The sequence below is a fragment of the Poromitra crassiceps genome, assembly GCF_964638095.1.
Source record: "Poromitra crassiceps genome assembly, chromosome: 11".
NCBI lineage: Eukaryota > Metazoa > Chordata > Actinopteri > Beryciformes > Melamphaidae > Poromitra > Poromitra crassiceps.
In genome coordinates this window covers 50,698,440-50,718,946 of record NC_139643.1, presented here as the reverse complement: position 1 = coordinate 50,718,946, position 20,507 = coordinate 50,698,440, and the positions used below count along the sequence as shown (strand labels likewise).

Below are 20,507 nucleotides of genomic sequence, written 5' to 3'. Positions count from 1 at the left end.
TGGGTTAAACTGCATATGACACACTGTTGTCCTGTATGTGTCAGTAGTTCGTGTCTGTGTAGCATGTCGGGGAAGGTTGTGAATTAACGGAACAAACTGTCTGAGATTGGCCTGGTATCTCCTGAAAGCTGCGAAGCTAAGATTTCATTCTGCTCTGACCTCGTCTCGATAGCATGTTGGGAAGTTGTGAAATCACGCTCCAAAGGTCGTAAAAACGATATTTTCAGCTCAACTCAAGATGTTGTTTAAAGGTTAAAAACATAAATAAAAGTTCTAACGGAGGTTAAATCAGGAAGTCTATAATATAAAGCACTTTTACGCTTCCTCAGTTCACTTCTTATTTCTCCTCCAATACATTGTTCTATTGCTACTTTTACTAAAAGATCTCTCTTCCACCACTGCATACTTAGGAAATGCACAGGCTACTGTGAATACTTGGACTCGCCACCAGGGGTCAGTATAAAGAAACACACCACCTTAAATCAAAGACGGACAGGCCAAGGTATCATTTCCTGTATAAACAAGGGACACACATGTAGCGTTAAATAACTCTGTTGACATCCCTGGTTGACACTGGGAACTGAAATAGAAGGTTATTCACCAGCTCCATGGCGACCTCCGTCCATGTCTCCAGAGTCCGTTCACTGTACAAGAGAATTCTTCTGTTGCATCGATTCCTCCCGATAGATTTAAGAGGCGTCGGTGACCAGTATGTGAAAGACGAGTTCAGGAGACACAAAGCTGCGCCTCCCGGAGAGGTGAAGGGCTTCATGGTCGAATGGGAGGTAAGTATTATTATAATATAACACATTACAAACTACACACAGTAGCCTACAGCTTATAACTGACAAGGTCGTGTCACTTCATTACAAAACTGCACCATAGCCCTGACAACGATCAAATTACCATGCACAGAAGGGCAGGCCAAATTCTATTAAAAAAATCAAGAAGTTAAATATTCCCCTGTGTATTGGCAGACATACACACCTGTTACAACGCGAATTAAACGTCTAAATGACTGGGATCCACTATTGCACTATTTCGGCATACATTCTATTCACCAAACGGCACTGATTTTATTTTATTTTATTTTATTTTATTTGACGGTTACAAATTGAAATACAGTGTACTAAACAAAGCACAGACACGGATCTCAAAGAATAGCATCAAGGATAAAGCACAATAAAGTCAAGACTTATTTCCATTGTGGTCCTTGGTCTAAAACAGGTAGATAAAAAAAAACCAACAGCAACAACAATATAAACATAAAATAATTACCAGAAGCATTCAATACAGTATGATTTATGCACTCATTTTAGTAAAGGTTTAATTTTCTGATTCACCTGTTGGTGTGGCCAGTGGTGTGTACATGTGAAGCGCAGGCCAGCAGGAAAGCTCCAGGATTGGAGTATACCCACTTAGAATTTGGCAAAGATACTTAACAGTAGAGTTTTGTGACAGTTCTAGGCCTATATGTCATTATTTAAAGAGAGATCTAGGTTCCCTATAGGCCAGTGATTCTCAACCCTTTTCACATCAAGGAGCCCTCATCGACATCAGAACAACAGACCACCGTTTGATGAGATGTTGTCTCTCAAACCCAAATATGAGAATATTTCTAGATGTAATTTTGTCCAGAGTTCTGTGACGGCTGGGAGCTCTAACCCGGAAAAAATAATGTTGTGTGTAGGTGGTACTTGCAGTAACCCATGTTAAGGGCTTGCCCAGGGGTGGATACGAACCGCCGACCTTCGGCTTGCGAGTCAGACAGCTAACCACTACACCAAGAGAGCTATAGCTCCCTTGGCGGAGCTGATTAACATGCCTTTATACTGGGGACTGAGTTTAACCAATCCACTCGCTACCACACTGGACTCACGAGGAATCAACGCTGATTCACTTCGGTTCCACACGCAAGAGAAGGAAACTTTACTGGGGCTAAGCATGAAAGCCACTGGGTGACACTTTCTATGAAGGCCGTGTCTGTAATACAAAATCATACTTAGGCTATAATACATCATAATTATGCCGGCATAATTATAATGAGTAGCTATAGTTCTCTAATCATGCATAGACAGTGATACTGTTTTATAACAGTACTCATTATAAAGCCTTAAAACTTGATAAATAATAATAATGATTGGATTTATATAGCGCTTTTCTAGACACCCAAAGCGCTTCACAGGAATCATTATTCATTCACACCATTCGTACCAGTGGTGGTAAGCTACGGGTGATGTAGCCACAGCTGCCCTGGGGAAGACTGACGGAAGCGTGGCAGCCATTTCGCGCCTACGGCCCCTCCGACCACCACCAACATTCATAGACATTCATACCCATTCATACGAGGCAATGAGGGTTAAGTGTCTTGCCCAAGGACACAACGACAACAGCTGGGAGGGAGCGGGATTCGAACCGCCAACCCTTGAGTCATTGGCCGACCTGCTCTACCTCCCGAGCTAATGCCGTCCCCAACATAATAACAGATGACTATTGATAACAGATTCTCAGTAATGTGTATAAAGTTATAAAACATTATAAATGTCTATGCATGATAACTATACTTAGGAATTATGCTGGCATTATAATGTGTTATAAGAAGGATTGTAATGTGTCCCGTCACAATGCTTTGTACTGTACTAATGCATTGCTTGTTATGGTGGTTCCTTGCCACAAGATGGCAGCGTGGTTTCACTAAAACAAGAAACTCAGCACTCTAGGTTCAGTCTCCATTTTCCCACCATACAAAAGGATAGGAGAGAGACACCAAATTGCAGAACAATTGTGACTTTTGGGGCAGTTTTACTGTAGCCTAGAGCTGCTTCTCAACCCTTTACATAATGAGGGACCCCTCAGAGAGCCACGGACCCCCATCTGATGAGATTTTGTCTCAATGTCCCAAATCTTCTACATTCAATTGTGTTAACTTCTTGTAAATTATATAATGATCAAGTTGAACAATTTGGCGATTTGCTGGGGATCCCCTGGAACCCCCTCGAGGACCCCTGGTGCTTATAAATCAAATAAATAAATCACTGACAAATCTATTGACTTTTAAGAGTGAAAACAAAATCTCAGGACATCTGTTTTTATAGAATAAGGAGAAGGCTTTGAACGGATGTCATGGCTTCAGAGTATGATTGAGGTAGATCTACAACAGGTTTTCTGTATCAATTAGCCAAAGAGGAGTACAGATGGTCCTGTCTGATTCGGTGAGCTCTGATAAAAGACTACTCATTAATTATGCCAAGCCAGCCCCGTTCCAGCCTGAGCAGCGTTGCAGCTTCTGATTATAATATAAAATTCCATAAGGGAGCTGACTGTGCTCAATGGTCTTGGCAAGTGCTTTGTGGAAAACGGCAGCATTAGCGTTTGAGGGCTGATACCTGTTTGGGCTGGAAGTGACTGTGAGTTAGATACAACGTGTTGCCAGTTAGCTGGAAGTGACTGTGAGTTAGATACAACATGTTGCCAGTTAGGACTGTGAGTTAGATACAACGTGTTGCCAGTTAGGACTGTCTTCAGACTCAGACTTGTGCCAGTCCAATCAGACTTGGCTGTTCAATATGAATATTCAACTATTCTTTTTTTCCTTCCTTTTTTAATCAGACTATCTGGCAATCATAAAATCCCTTTGGCACGAGCTTGTTTGATTTTTTAAATTTAATTGGGACTTGGGTTTTATGGTTTTAATAGGCTGAGCTACCAAAACAGGCTATTATATCACGATCTATTGGGAGAAACCAAGCAATTCTATGTCAAATCAGACATTCATTTGTGTTGTGGACCAGTGATCTCATGTATGCATGAATGACATCACTGGTCCACAGCTGAACTCAAATCAACTCTCAATATCTGTGAACCCGTGATAGACGTGATCGTCAGGCTGAGCTATTGTTCATGAAACCAAATCACACTGGTAGACAAACAAAGAAACGTGGGCATTTGATTGGCTCTTGACGGCTAATCGGCTATTGACAACAAGCTGAGTTTCACTGGTCGATCTATTCTATAAATGAATTGGACTTCCATTGACTTGTTGATCATGGTATCAATTATTTTGTTTGTTGTCTAACAACAAGATCTGGTAAACATCTGTAAACATTCATATATTTTTTAATAATGCACCAGGTTAGAGGGTTCCTTCCGTGTACCATTTACAGCATTAGTTCTGTGAGAATCTCTTTCATATCCAAGCAAAATTGGTATTTTAATGGAAATATCGATATCGAACTGATATCGAATCGGGACCTTCGTATTGAATTGTGAAATCTGTGGTGATACCAGACAGACTCTTTGCTATGAGACTATGGGACTATGGGACTATGGGACTATGGGACTATGGGACTATGGGACTATGCGACTATGGGACTATGAGACTATGCGACTATGAGACTATGCGACTATGGGACTATGGGACTATGAGACTATGGGACTATGAGACTATGCGACTATGGGACTATGGGACTATGCGACTATGGGACTATGAGACTATGCGACTATGAGACTATGCGACTATGGGACTATGGGACTATGGGACTATGAGACTATGGGACTATGGGACTATGAGACTATGGGACTATGGGACTATGAGACTATGGGACTATGGGACTATGGGACTATGAGACTATGGGACTATGGGACTATGGGACTATGGCGGAGAGCCAATGTTTTCCAACGCAATTAAGAATTACAGAGGGACGGTAAATAAGCACTTCATTAGAGGTAATTTATCTAATGAAGTGCTGTGATTGCAGCTGAGAGCTGTGTGTGTTGTTGTAGCTGAGAGCTGTGTGTTGTTGTAGCTGAGAGCTGTGTGTTGTTGTTGTTGTAGCTGAGAGCTGTGTGTTGTTGTAGCTGAGAGCTGTGTGTTGTAGCTGAGAGCTGTGTGTGTTGTTGTAGCTGAGAGCTGTGTGTGTTGTTGTAGCAGCTGAGAGCTGTGTGTTGTTGTAGCTGAGAGCTGTGTGTGTTGTTGTAGCTGAGAGCTGTGTGTTGTTGTAGCTGAGAGCTGTGTGTTGTTGTAGCTGTGAGCTGTGTGTTGTTGTTGTAGTTGAGCTGTGTGTGTTGTTGTAGCTGAGAGCTGTGTGTGTTGTTGTAGCTGAGAGCTGTGTGTCGGTACGTGCACATCTACAATGGCAAATTCGCTTTTCCGCTGTGTCGCAGCGTTTTGTGGGCGTGCAAACCAGCTTCCAGCTTGGAGCTGTAGCCTGTAGAAACGTTGTACACAGGAGGGTGCGGGGAGGAAATGTGTAGGAAGAGCTGTCATTGGGTAGCTTCAACGAAAGGTCCCGCCCTAGTCCCGCCCCGCGAGCGTGAAGCCGCTCGGAGACAAGCCGCCTCTAGTCTGCGACAGTGAAACGCTGAAACGCTGGGGGCGGTTCCAGCGCGATGTTGAAATGGACCAATCAGAATCGAGAATACAGCAAGACAGCCTATCAAGATGCAGCGTCAAAGCGGCTTTTTCAGCAGGCAAGCCGCCGTGCCATTGTAGATGTGCACGTACCGTGTGTTGTTGTAGCTGAGAGCTGTGTGTGTTGTTGTAGCTGAGAGCTGTGTGTTGTAGCTGAGAGCTGTGTGTGTTGTTGTAGCTGACAGCTGTGTGTGTTGTTGTAGCTGAGAGCTGTGTGTGTTGTTGTAGCTGAGCTGTGTGTTGTTGTAGCTGAGCTGTGTGTGTTGTTGTAGCTGAGCTGTGTGTGTTGTTGTAGCTGAGCTGTGTGTTGTTGTAGCTGAGATGTGTGTGTTGTTGTAGCTGAGCTGTGTGTTGTTGTAGCTGAGAGCTGTGTGTTGTTGTAGCTGAGAGCTGTGTGTTGTTGTAGTTGAGAGCTGTGTGTTGTTGTAGCTGAGAGCTGTGTGTTGTTGTAGCTGAGAGCTGTGTGTGTTGTTGTAGCTGAGAGCTGTGTGTTGTAGCTGAGAGCTGTGTGTGTTGTTGTAGTTGAGCTGTGTGTGTTGTTGTAGCTGAGCTGTGTGTGTTGTTGTTGTAGCTGAGAGCTGTGTGTTGTTGTTGTAGCTGAGAGCTGTGTGTTGTTGTTGTAGTTGAGAGCTGTGTGTGTTGTAGCTGAGAGCTGTGTGTGTTGTTGTAGTTGAGAGCTGTGTGTGTTGTTGTAGCTGAGCTGTGTGTGTTGTTGTAGCTGAGAGCTGTGTGTTGTTGTAGCTGAGAGCTGTGTGTTGTTGTAGCTGAGAGCTGTGTGTTGTTGTAGCTGAGAGCTGTGTGTTGTTGTAGCTGAGCTGTGTGTGTTGTTGTAGCTGAGAGCTGTGTGTGTTGTTGTAGCTGAGAGCTGTGTGTTGTTGTAACTGTGAAGCTGTGTGTTGTTGTAACTGTGAAGCTGTGTGTTGTTGTAGTTGAGAGCTGTGTGTGTTGTTGTAGATGAGAGCTGTGTGTTGTTGTAACTGTGAAGCTGTGTGTTGTTGTAACTGTGAAGCTGTGTGTTGTTGTTGTAGCTGAGAGCTGTGTGTTGTTGTAACTGTGAAGCTGTGTGTTGTTGTAGCTGAGAGCTGTGTGTGTTGTTGTAGCTGAGCTGTGTGTGTTGTTGTAGTTGTAGGCTACCACAGTCTCACCACACCTCCATTCTGTCCTGTCTGTCCTCGCAGTCACTGGAGAGACTGAAAATGAGTCATTAGGTACAGGTTTTTTTTCCAGCATCGGTGTGTGTGTGTGTGTGTGTGTGTGTGTGTGTGTGTGTGTGTGTGTGTGTGTGTGTGTGTGTGTGTGTGTGTGTGTGTGTGTGTGTGTGTTTTAATGTCATGTTTGTAGCGTCGGTAACTTGGTGCTGCTTTTCTTGGCCAGGTTGTTTCAGTTCTACTTTAGCAACGTTACTCTGCTAGAACATTTGCATATCGATACACTACCATTCAAAAGGTTTGACACACCAGCTTTTTCTTCATTTTTTTTACCATTTAGAAGAGTGCGTTTACATGCACACAATAAACTGATAAGTGGGAATAATCAGTTTATGGCAATAATCTGATTTCTGCGTTTACATGCACTTTAATAATCCGACAATAGGAGAAACCCGGGTTTACATGATTCAGTCAATTAGTCGGATTTCTCTCCAGAAAGGCGGCAGTAATTCCGGAATAAAACAACAGAATATAGCTGCAAAATGCAAAATCACATTTTCCTAATTTATTTGTCCAGCGCAGAGGATGGTTTAGGTGAAAATTAGGTTGTGTATCTCGTCTACTTTACTAAAATTGGAATAGGCGTCGCTTTGGAAGTGCATCTGTCAATAATATTTCCAACTTTACTGAGCACACAGCACAGAGGCAGGCAGGTGAGGTGACTTAAGCACGTCAAATGTTCATGACCCACAACGTGTGTTGAATTGAAATAGGCCTGTACCTGTCAGAAAACGGACACAATTTGTCACGGATATTAACGTTATGTGTGTGTTGTGTTTTGAACGACTGAGTCTGTTGCCTGTAGGCTACGTCATTCTATTTGCAATCCGAGACAAATATTCCTCCTCTCCTGTAGAATATCCACATTTCAACATAGTGCAGTGCAGCAGCGGTGCCGTTACAGGGACACCGGCTCTGTGCGGGAAGAGAGAGCAGAGCTCCCCGCTCCGCTCAGCCAGGGGCTCCGTGCTGTCATCTCACCAAGCCGGCTGTGGTGCGCTGTGGCCGGGGGAGAGACCGGCATGCCGGTGAGAGAACCGGGAGGAGAGCCGAGGGGCCAGTGAGTGCAGCGCGTCTCTCCCTGCCTCTCACGCGCTCCTGTGCTTCTCTCTCCTGCAAGTCGTACATGCGCAGATATATAAACCCGAAAGAAACCCGGTTATGCTGGATACATGCAGAGAGAAGACCGATTATTGCCCAGAAACCTAGGTGTGTTTATCGGTTAATTCATAACCCGTTTATGACCATAAACGGATAAAGCTTATCGGTTTATGCTGTTTACATGACAACTTGAATAATCAGGTAACTCTAGAAATCCGCTAATAAACAGTTTATTGGTGTGCATGTAAATGCACTCTAGTTGACATCAAAACTATAAAATAACACAAATGGAATTGTGCTGTGACAACAAAGTCAAACAAATCAAAGCTGGCTTATAGTTTAGATTCTTTAAAGTACCGGTAGCTGCCACATGTTTCATGACATTTCATATGATTCTGAAGCAGCGGTGGGCTGATTTAAATGTGTCATCATGTCATAGCGTCTCATACACTACATGATTAGAGTAGAGTCATTAGATGTTGAGCGAAGGATGAACTAAATCTTCACAAATCTGAAAGTAACCCAAAGAGTTTTATTAGTGTATTATAGAAAGCTACCATTGAGCAAAATGCTGTAGCAAGCAACACAAAATTACCCCCCCCCCACTCTCTGTTCTCTCTCCCTACTGTCTGTGTAGGTCTCTTTCTCTCTCTCTCTCTCCCTCTCTGTCTCTCTCTCTCTCTCCCTCTCTCTCTCTCTCCCTCTCTCTACCTCTCTGTCTCTCTATCTCCCTCATCTCTCTCTCTCCCTCTCTCTACCTCTCTGTCTCTCTATCTCTCTGTCTCTCTATCTCCCTCATCTCTCTCTCTCTCTACCTCTCTCTACCTCTCTGTCTCTCTATCTCCCTCCTCTCTCTCTCTACCTCTCTGTCTCTCTATCTCCCTCCTCTCTCTCTCTACCTCTCTGTCTCTCTATCTCCCTCATCTCTCTCTCTCTCTCTCTCTCTCTACCTCTCTGTCTCTCTATCTCCATCCTCTCTCTGTCTCTCTACCTCTCTGTCTCTCTATCTCCCTCATCTCTCTCTCTCTCTACCTCTCTCTACCTCTCTGTCTCTCTATCTCCCTCATCTCTCTCTCTCTCTACCTCTCTCTACCTCTCTGTCTCTCTATCTCCCTCATCTCTCTCTCTCTCTACCTCTCTCTACCTCTCTGTCTCTCTATCTCCCTCCTCTCTCTCTCTACCTCTCTGTCTCTCTATCTCCCTCCTCTCTCTCTCTACCTCTCTGTCTCTCTATCTCCCTCATCTCTCTCTCTCTCTCTCTCTACCTCTCTGTCTCTCTATCTCCCTCCTCTCTCCCTCTCTCTACCTCTGTCTCTCTATCTCCCTCCTCTCTCTGTCTCTCTACCTCTCTGTCTCTCTATCTCCCTCATCTCTCTCTCTACCTCTCTGTCTCTCTATCTCCCTCATCTCTCTCTCTCTCTACCTCTCTCTCCCTCTCTCTACCTCTCTGTCTCTCTATCTCCCTCCTCTCTCTGTCTCTCTACCTCTCTGTCTCTCTATCTCCCTCATCTCCCTCTCTCTCTACCTCTCTATCTCCCTCATCTCCCTCTCTCTCTACCTCTCTCTACCTCTCTGTCTCTATCTCCCTCATCTCCCTCTCTCTCTACCTCTCTGTCTCTCTATCTCCCTCCTCTCTCTCTCTACCTCTCTGTCTCTCTATCTCCCTCATCTCTACCTCTCTCTACCTCTCTGTCTCTCTATCTCCCTCCTCTCTCTGTCTCTCTACCTCTCTGTCTCTCTATCTCCCTCATCTCCCTCTCTCTCTACCTCTCTCTACCTCTCTCTGTCTCTATCTCCCTCCTCTCTCCCTCTCTCTACCTCTCTGTCTCTCTATCTCCCTCCTCTCTCTGTCTCTCTACCTCTCTGTCTCTCTATCTCCCTCCTCTCTCTCTCTACCTCTCTGTCTCTCTATCTCCCTCCTCTCTCTCTCTCTCTCTCTCTCTCTCTCTCTACCTCTCTGTCTCTCTACCTCCCTCATCTCTCTCTCCCCCCCTTCTTTAAAGAGGGGGTGAATCACCGTTCCATCTCAGCTTCCTCAGAAAAGAGCAGAAGGGCGCGAACAGCCGACGAGCGGGACTCCAAATGTGATTATGACATCCAGTGAGTGTTCGGTGTAATCTCATTAGTTCTCAAGTACGCATGGGACGTCTCTGCTGCACTAATACATCGGCTGCATTGGGACAGACAAGCTCTCCCCAGAGAGGGGGGGGGGGGGGGGGGCGAGGGAGGGAGGGGGAGGGGGAGGGGGGGGGGGAGGAGAGAGAGAGAGAGGGGGCGGGGGGGGGGGGGGAGAGAGGGGGGAGGAGAGATAGAGAGAGAGGGAGGGGGCGGGGGAGGGAGAGAGAGAGGGGGGGGCAGGGAAATTTCCCGAAATGCAAGATGGTAGGGGGCAGCCCAGAGCCCACCCTACTCTGCCTCTGACGTCCATGCCAAATTCCACACTTCCATGATTGGAAGTTGGAACCCCTCATTAGTGTCTTGCACCTTTGTTTGTTTACCCTGCCTTTTTGTCACAAAATGGCCCCCGTGAAAAGGGTCTATTGGCAGCTGGTTCTGTCTAATCAGGGGAGTGGACTACTTTCATCAAATTGCTTCAGCGGAAATCCTCTTACTGGTTTGCCACTCGGGTTCTCCTCAACTGAAGAAAGGGATAGTCCACTCAAACTCATGGGATTTGCAAACATTTGGGTTCCCCCCTGCACTAGTGTTCCACAGCTGATTGGAAATATCTATGTGTATATCGAAATCATATGTATGTATCTGTATATCGCAATATAATATTTATAAAATGTCATTTCGCGGAGGCGAGACTTGTGACCTATATTGGGACCAGCCGCCAGAGCGGTGATCTAACATGCTATGGCTTCACTATAGAGAGCTGAGACGGCGTCCATCTTTTTTCTTTATATTATATTGAAATGTTATTTTAAATTTAGAATGTTAATTTTCTATAAAACACAATACATTTGAATGTAATTCCACAACGTTTATTTTTGGCCCTCAGCCCTCCACCCAGATTGAGTTTTGGCCCTTCATGGGAAAGAATTTGGGCACCCCTGGCCTAGTAGGACCACTTAAAGTAAAATGTTACCCACATTTGAGTATATATCACAGCCTGGGCATGCAGGTTGAACCAATATGCTGTGGCAGTCACACAGTGTGCTGTGTGGTTAATGAATCTGAAACCGGAGACGAGGTGCTAAACGAGTTGACTCCAGTAATCGAGCCAGCTGCTGCTGTTCAGATTATGTCCAATTTCACCAGTGACAATGCCCAAGATAGCAGGTGTGGTTTGAAAACGCATTACTTTCAAATAATAATATCTCTTTCCTATCTGAGTTTCAAGCCTTTCCGTGTCTGATTCCCTCCCGCAGAACTACAAGGACACCTTGCAGGCTCAAGTGCTCGAGTCGGCGGGGGCGCGGGTCAAGTTTGGTGCCAACCTGTCGGAGGGGGAACTCAAAAACTTCCAAGACGATCAGATAGGCCAACTGTACGAACTCATGCTGGAGTCCACCAAGCCAAACAGACAGTTTCATATCCAAGAGGACGGCTTCAACAAGTGAAGTGGCGGCGGGCTACTTGCGTATACGAAACACGCGGGTGGAAGAGAAAATGAGACATTCAGGATTCCCACGGTCATGGAAAACCTGGAAAAATCATCGAATTTCAAAATCTCGTTTTCCATGCCTGGAAAAGTCATGGAGTTAGTAAAATCCTTGAAAGTTTTGGCAGTGAAAGTCATGGCATTTTGTTGTGTTTTGTTATGTGTGGGTGTAATTATTACTACTAGGGGTGTAACGATGCACGTAATCCTACCAAACTTCCTCGGTACAGGACGTCCGGTCCGGAACAGCTGTGTGCCGAATTTTGGGAAGAAGAAAAACAAAAACAATCCAAGTTCCCGCACGGACATTTTAAGTGGCGGACCGGCGTTTCCATAGCAACGACTCTGTGTACTTCTGTGCTTACTGCTGGCTTTTCAACACTGGACTAAAAAACGAGTTGGAAACTATTGGCATATTGGATATCGGTTAAAAAAAAGAATCCCAATATCGTGCATCCCTACTTTGTTACTCTGGAATGAATAGTGTTCAGGCATGCATCATAATGTATTGACTAGGAGTTCAGAATGTCCTAACATCACTGCTTTGGCACAGCAGCTGTGCTCCACCTGCACTGATGGTGCTTCAGAGCCTTTTCACTGTGACAAGAATACAACTCTGGGGGGAAATGCTGAACACTGAACACTGGACTTTTGGGAAATGAAAATGATGTGGAAGGATTTTATTGAAGAAAAATCCTCTATGATGTCTGCAAACTGCACACAGTTCAGCCACAGTTTTGTATTTTGCTCTAAAGTTTTAATTCTTCATTTTCTGTGTGTGTGTGTGTGTGTGGAGATGATTTGCTGCCACTGTCCAAAACCTAAAAATAATTTGGTCAAATAAAGAAAACCATTATCTTATTTAGTGGAGATGGGACAATTTTACTTGTTGCAATCGCACTTTGTGATTTAGACTAAACACTTTTGACACATACACTACACACAACCACTCACCATCTATTTCAGATAGGATCAATTTAGAGTCTCCAGTTTTTTAAATCTGGGAGGAAACCCACATGAACTTGGGGGACCATTTTGCTTTGAGGTGTTAGCGCTAAGTCGCTAACCACTGAGCCAGCATTCTGCCCCGGATATGTATTTTAGCATGTCCATCTTAGTGCAGCATTACATATTGAATATCAGCTACTGGCAGCTTCAATCCCCCCAAAATTTTGCTATTGAAAAACTGAATTCCTTTTCCCTGTATTTATTTTCCACAAAACAAATACCTCAATGTGCATTCAGAGGTGTGAAGAGTACTGACAAATCGTACTCAAGTACAAGTATTGTTACAAGTAAAATGACTAGTCCAGGAAATTACTTGAGTAAGAGTAAACGAGTAGATTGGTTAAAAGTACTCAAGTAAAAGTACATTTGCGTTTTATACAGTATTTTAATTGTTTGCCATAATAATGACATTTCACACATCTAGCATGTTAGCAGTGTTAGCTAAGCTGAACAGCTCGTTGCAGCAGAGATGCTCAGTTTGGAGATTGTCTCCTTTGCCTGACGAGCTAGAGCTGCTAGCAGCAGCAGCAATATCACAATCACATACATGTACATCCATTTAGCTCTGGCTGCTATCAGCAGTGTCAAATGAAACTGAGATTCCTGAACTAATGTGACGATGGGGATCATTACAGTTTGGTGGGTCAGCTACACCTGTCTGATTCAATTAGCCAGTTTTGTGCGAGATTTAATTCGATTGGTCACTGCACTAACGAGCCACCAGTTTGGGCGCCCTAAATGCAGAAGATGATTCTGGACCTGTTAGGGAGCAGTCGAAATACTGTGCTGTTTTCATAGTGCGGATTTGCAAAACAAAAATCTTAATTTACTCAGTAACGGAAATATAGGCCTACATTTAAAATTGTGATAATAATATCTATTATTTAAACTAGAAATGTAAACTAATTTCTAGCGTGCCTCACGCTTTGCGATTGTGAGCCATGCGTGTGGAACCCCGTGCCTTATTATAGTATTGAGATTCCTCATAAAAATAAGGGGAAAAAACTACTTAAGTACTTCTACTTGAGTACTTTGTTACACCTCTGCGTGTATTGCATCTAAAGAACCGTCACCTCACTCCTGGACCATGGCCCTTTTTTCACAGCAGGCATTTTGTGTCTAAAAAGGAGGTCACACAGGTGCAAGCAAAACATTAATGCGGGTTTCCAACTTCCAATCCATTTAGGTGTTCTAGTGCCGGGGGGCCCTCGTTAATGTTTTGGTGGAACCTGTTATACTTCCTGCCTTTTAGACACCAAAATGGCTGCTGTGAAAAAAGGCCAACGAGGCCATCGCCTGTATACTTAACAGATGAAAGGTTTTCTCCACAGGAATCCTGCTCCTTCCAGAGCAGACAAGATACATAACACATTGAGATCAGAGTCACCGGAGAAGCTCCTGGGCTGGCTGAGACCCGTGCTGCGAGGCGAGAGGAAGAAGAGCGTGTCCGTCGGGATGAAGACGTGTGTGGGGGTGAAGTTCCTTCAGCAGGGCTGCATGTGTCAAGAAACCGCAGGTAGAAATCAATAGCTCGATTATGTGAGCTGAATTCACTTGAAGGAATAATCCCTAAGCCTTGCTAATCAATAAGTAATCAATGTGAAAATGCACAGGTCCTGTTGACTGATCACAAGTAAACTGTCATAACTAAAGGTCACCATGCACAGCTATGTGGTGGGCATGGGATTGAGAGAATCGTATTCCACACAGGGAACGTCTGCAGGGAAGTGCACAGATAGGTGGTGCCCAAGCACCTACCCTTTTTCACAAGACACGTCCACAGCCGACATGACTGAGTTTCACACGCTGTAGCAGACTCTTTTATAAGGTACTGTAACATAACATATGAAAATAGGAGAGCAAGGAATCTATTGGTAACCATGCTGTGCTAGCTTGTCAGGAAGGGGGGGGGGGGGGGTAAATAACACTCCAAAGTTATAGGCAACATTTTGGCAAATAAAATACTGGCATGGCCATTTTCAAAGGGCTCCCTTGACCTCTAACCTCAAGATATCTCAATGAGAATGTGTTCTGTGGGTCGCCACGAGTCTCCCCTTTACAGACAAGGAGCAGAGGCTCTACTCCGAGTCCCCCACGGATAAGGTGACCAGATTTCTCAAATGAAAATCAGGGACATTTCCAGTCCGGCAATCAATATATCATTATATCAATCAATATCAATTATATATCAATTATATCAATCAATATATCATTCAAATATCCAATGTTATTACCTATGAAATAATAAAGGGGGACGATTCCGGTTTCATTTATTTTGCCCATGGCTGCTGTACTGTAATAAACAGTGTCAGCTTCACGAAGACGGCCCCTGGTGCACCCCCCCCCCCCCCCACACACACACACACACACACACACACACACACACACACACTTCATTCACTGTGCCCCTTTACAAAATGTCAAAGTGTTCTCCAGCAGCATGAGGCCTGGCTGTCCGAACCTACAGCGCCGAATGTTTTATGAAAAGCCTCAGATCTCAAAAAGTCTTTTCGGTCTCGTCCTGAGTGCTTTTTCATTGTTCAAGATTTCCTGAAAGAGCTGCATCAGAACATGTAAACACTTGTTGGATGCCTGGATCAACGGGCTACATAGACATGTGATGCTGTGATATGCTTTTAACCCGCCCGTAAGCCTCCTGCAACCTTTCTGCTTGAGTGGTTGGCCAGTGGACACGTCTGTAAAGGGGAGACTCATGGGTACTCATAGAATCCATTCTCACTCAGATATCTTGAGGTGAGAGCGGTCAGGGGTCCCCTTTGAAATTGACCATGACGGTTTTTAAAAATGCGTTATTTAGCCCCCTTCCTTCCCGACAAGGTAGCATGGCATTGTTGGTCCCAATGGATGCTGCAGGTCTTATAGTTTCATAGCCTATAAGTATCTTCACTCTAGATTTAAGAATGAGCCCGCTAGAGCTAGAGTCATATCGGCCGCAGACGGCAGTTGGAAATCGGGGACATTTTCGGGGACAGCTCCAGCCGGGGACAGGTCACCAAAACTAGGGACTGTCCCCGAAAAATGGGGGACGTCTGGTCACCTTACTCACGGATGCCTGAGCTTCTCACCTTGTCCCTAAGGGAGATGCCAGCCACCCTCCAGAGAAAACCCATTTCGGCCGCTTGTATCCTCGATCTTGTTCTTTCCTTCATGACCATACTGTAGGTGAGGGTAGGAACGAAGATCGACCGCGTTGCCTTCTGGCTCAGCGCTCTTTTAGTCACAACGGTGCAGTAAAGCGAACGCAATACCGCTCCCGCTGCTGTGACTCTCCGGCCCATCTCCTGCTCCATCGTCCCCTCACTCGAGAATACTGAGATACTTGAACTCCTTCACTTGGGGTAAGGACTCATTCCCTACTTGGAGCAGACAATCCACCGGATCCAAGAAACCTTACAGGATATTATGGGAAGTTTTAAAAAAAATCACAGTCTGCCACTTTCTTCTCTTAAGTTCTCTTAAAATAAGAGTCAATTATTCCTGATTCATGTTGTGGGGGGGAAAGTATACGGACTTCTTCAACAATCAATTTATCCAGACAATAAATTGAAAGATGTTTATTATTGAGACTCTGCAAAGAGGCTGTTTGATCTTTGTATGAGTCACACAGAGAGAGAGATGTGTGACACACAGGACTACAGCAGGGCTATCTAAAGACAGCCAGACGCTGGCCGCTATGGAGGACTCAATTATTCAATTAAAGTGTGTGTGTGTGTGTGTGTGTGTGTGTGTGTGTGTGTGTGTGTGTGTGTGTGTGTGTGTGTGTGTGTGGGGTGTGTTATTAGTGTGAAATTGGAGTGTGGGAGAACAAAGTCGCCCCAAGACCGTAAATAATCAGCCCGTCCTAACAAGGAGAACGATGCCATTGGTCGATTTTCAACGTGGTTAAAACGGCAGATGTTTACGAATGCGAGAGTCGGGAGCTGTAAGTAGCGGCGACCTCTGGCGGTCTTTAACGTAATGACAGTCTGATATTGAAATAGCTTTACAGGTGAAAGGCGGACCAGTAACATATTCCTCATTTTTCAAGCGAGAGAGTAAGACAGAGTCGGGTTCGCGTCCCGACATGTTTAACCATAACCCAAACTATAACCTTAACCAAGTTGTTTTAGTTGCCTAACTTTAACCAAGTTGTTTTAGTTGCCTAAACCGACGTTTAAACATAACTGACGTGACGTTTCCGTGACTTATTCTGTCATTTCTGTATAACGAGGTCTTGAAATAATATGAAATGACTACCGTATATAATATTCTATTTGGGCTTTATGAGTAGCCTACATCAACATGGTTTTCAAATATTTATGGTAATCCATGATGCCACTCTATGTGCAGATATGCAAAATATATAGCAAACTCATGTCCTTCCTTCCTGTGTTTTGATTCTTATTTGTATGTGAAATGCATGGTCCCCACAATATTATGACTCTACAGCAGTGTTCACAGAAACCTAGACACTGTGAAAACCAAACGGCTAAAGAGAAAATGATCTACATAGAGAACGTTGATGGTGATGTTTGAAGGCCATCTGCTCTCAGAACCAGGCTGAGTTGAGGCTCTTCACACCACTCTGGAAAGAACATTGAACAGATCAAGTGGTCTAATTACCTGTAGTAATAATTGGCCCATTCCACCCGAGCATGGAGCGATGCTAGGAGGAGAGACTTGAAGGATCAGAGGTCCATATGGTCAGCGCCGGCGCTGACTCATTCTGCCTGCCTGCTCGTATGTAGGCTTAACAGCTGTGCTTGTGTGTACATACGTGTGTGTGTGTGTGTGTGTGTGTGTGTGTGTGTGTGTGTGTGTGTGCTTGTATAGCTATCTTAGTGAGGACCAATTTGAGTTTTATACCTGGGAAAAGAGGACATTTTGACCAGGCCTCACTTTAGCACAAACCTTCAAAGGCCTGTTTGAAGGTTAAGATTTGGTGTTCGCTTAGAATTGGGTTTAGGTTATGGTTAGGCATTAAGGTTAGGGGCTATAGGGAATTATGTCAATATATGGCACTATATTATACTGGCTTGTGTGTGTGTGTGTGTGTGCGTGTGTGTGTGTGTGTGTGTGTGTGTGTGTGTGTGTGTGTGTGTGTGTGTGTGTGTGTGTGTGTGTGTGTGTGTGTGTGTGTGTGTGTGTGTGTGTGTGTGTGTGTGTGTGTGTGTGTGTGTGCGCGTCACCTCCCCCTCTAGATATAACACCAAAGTTGAGCCTCACGTCTGCAATGGCTTCATACACAATAGATTTTGCCTCAGCTCTGATGTATGGAGGAAGGGTACGCGGGCGGTTTTCTAATTTCATCATGAAATGTTTCGTCACCGGTGTTTTTCTGCTGTGCTGACTTTGTTTCCAAGATGGCGACGGTCACAATGCGAAATTAGAGGCTTCAAAACAGAAGTCCACAACCAAAATGGGTGATGTCACAGTGGCTATGTTCGTATTTTTATACACTCTCTATGATTGTAACCTGTGATTTATTCAGTGAAATCTGAACTCACTGTCATGGTGATTGTAACCTATACGATTTATCCAGTGAAATCTGAAATCACTGTCATGGTGATTGTAACCTATACGATTTATCCAGTAAAATCTGAAATCAGTCATGGTGATTGACTGTAACCTATACAATTTATCCAGTAAAATCCGAAATCACTGTCATGGTGATTGTAACCTATACGATTTATCCAGTAAAATCTGAAATCAGTCATGGTGATTGACTGTAACCTATACGATTTATCCAGTAAAATCCGAAATCACTGTCATGGTGATTGTAACCTATACGATTTATCCAGTGAAATCTGAAATCACTGTCATGGTGATTGTAACCTACACGATTTATCCAGTGAAATCTGAAATCACTGTCATGGTGATTGTAACCTATACGATTTATCCAGTGAAATCAGAAATCACTGTCGTGGTGATTGTAACCTATACGATTTATCCAGTGAAATCAGAAATCACTGTCATGGTGATTGTAACCTATACGATTTATCCAGTGAAATCTGAAATCAGTCATGGTGATTGACTGTAACCTATACGATTTATCCAGTAAAATCAGAAATCACTGTCATGGTGATTGTAACCTATACGATTTATCCAATGAAATCAGAAATCACTGTCATGGTGTTACCTGCTTAGACTGAAGAGTTCCTTCAGCAAAATGAATAGGTAGCTGAGGAAGAGCATCAATTATTCACAGTCAATTATTCTGCAGGTTCTTTCTATGGGGAAATGGTGACTCCATCAGAGGTATTTTTAGGGTTTTAGCGTTCACGCTTGATACCTGCACTCCACAATAGTCATTATATGGAAAACAGCAGCTGGCAGCGTAAGTCGGTCGACAGTGTCTCTCTGTTATATGAGCTTGGAATTCTAAGGTTCTATCTGTGGAGTGCAGTTCTGTTCAATATGTGATCTTTTTTTTTTTACAATGAAAAAAGAAGACAATACACAGTAGTGACGCCTTTACATCTTTACATGCTGCTCAGTGCTCTCTGTCAGCATCTGGAGAGAGGAACCGACAAACTCTCCAGCTGAGATATTTAGCGCCTGAAGGACCGAGACCATTTTAACACAGAGGACACCTGTTCCGTGTGAAGAAAGTGCATATTTTCAAGATAACATTTTTATTATTCTGACATCTCAACCTGGATCCTTCCTTGGGGGTGTCACTCCCAGACGGCGTCTTTGGGAGATTGGAGCGATCTCTCTGGTGTCTGCAGTCTAAGAAGAGGCCTCGCAAACGAGACAGTTAGACTAAGAGGGCTAGGGCCATATCAAGCTCAGTGCAAGGGCAAATCCTTGCTAGTTTCTAGCCCTCAAAATCTAAATTATTTTCTTTTAATCACCACTTTGTCAGTCCATCAAAGGATGTGTTTCAGCGACCCAGTGGTAATTAAAGGGGGGGGGGGGGGGGGCGATGGGAGATTTTGAATGCTAGAAACTAGCACCCATCTTACACCCTTGCACTTGCAGTGGGTGTAAGATATGATGGCCTCTAGTGTGAAAAGCCCTATAGACAATCAAATGTAATATCAATTGTACAATCAAGTCAATAGGCAAACTGATATATACAGTATAGTCATGGGTGGAGTTAATGGGGGGGGGGGGGGGGCGTCGTAATGCGTAGGAAAGTCTTGGTATCACAGTGTGTACTCATCAGTGTTTGAATCAATCAACACTAGACTAAGCAAGTTGGATAATTCTGGATACATTACAACACGACATTTTGGAATTTAGTCCAAAGCAGATTAAGGATTTAAGAAAGAAGGAAAAGGCCTTTCTAAGTGGTGCGATCTGTAATCTCTCTAACCTTGGATAACAAGCATATAATGGCATCCGAGAGGATATAACGTCGATCCTGAAAAAAATCGGAGAGAGTTTATTCCTAAAAAACCTCCAACTCTCCCCTGAGGTAGTTATAGAGACATAACTTTCTTCAGAGTTCACAGACTGGGCTGAACCCGAAGGTAAAACCCGGCCAATAATTGCTAGTTTTGAGCACTACAAGCAGAAAGAGGAGGTAAAGAGCCGTGGAAAGGAACTGAAAGGGACCTCTCGCTGGCTATAATGACCACTTTCCTGCTGAGATCAATGACAGGAGGAAAAAACGGTTAGCTATCATGAGGGAAAATGATGCCCTGAACCAGAACCACAGAGTAGCTTTGACAGTCGATAGGCTGTACAGTATATACATGATAGCTGCATCGTGACTCAATTAGAATGTGCGCCTGAGTGTTTTTAACTTCATGTTTTGACTCCTTGTTTCAATGACTCCTTCCATTATATTACTGACATGTCGTGCATTAAGCTGGGCCTGCTATAGCTCATGTGAATGTATGGAGCTTACATAAGAACCAGGAAGCAGAGGCTGCGCTGCCTCCAGTGGCCACACAGGGACGCACATCACACTCCATACACTTCACGCGTGTTCCGCTCGTAATCATGAGAGTGCTATGGGCGTCACACGTGCCATGTGCGGTGCGCATATCTTGGTAGGCGTGTCCTGAGGAGGATTATATTGTAGTGCCAATATATATTGACCTTTCATTAAAAAGCCAATTAATGTCATCCACCTCTGATATGATGGAGGTTACGCAACAGCTTCAGGGTGTGACTCTGTCAAACGCAGTAAAACCTCTCACCCTATGATTCCAGCGTGATT

General features: G+C 44.2%; 1 protein-coding gene across 1 annotated transcript; it reads left to right on the top strand.

Moving 5' to 3' along the window:
* Positions 1–572: 572 nt before the first annotated feature.
* sdhaf3 (succinate dehydrogenase complex assembly factor 3) lies at positions 573–12,051 on the top strand. Its single transcript, XM_083646145.1, has 2 exons — positions 573–785; positions 11,094–12,051. Exons 1-2 carry the CDS (start codon positions 609–611, stop codon positions 11,283–11,285), a joined length of 369 nt encoding a protein of 122 aa, XP_083502271.1. The 5' UTR covers positions 573–608; the 3' UTR covers positions 11,286–12,051.
* Positions 12,052–20,507: the final 8,456 nt, after the last annotated feature.

Coding starts and splice junctions, on each gene's coding strand:
- sdhaf3 (XM_083646145.1), top strand. CDS start 609: ATGGCGACCTCCGTCCATGTCTCCAGAGTCCGTTCACTGTACAAGAGA. Junction 786..11,093: donor GCTTCATGGTCGAATGGGAG/GTAAGTATTATT, acceptor TCCCTCCCGCAG/AACTACAAGGACACCTTGCA.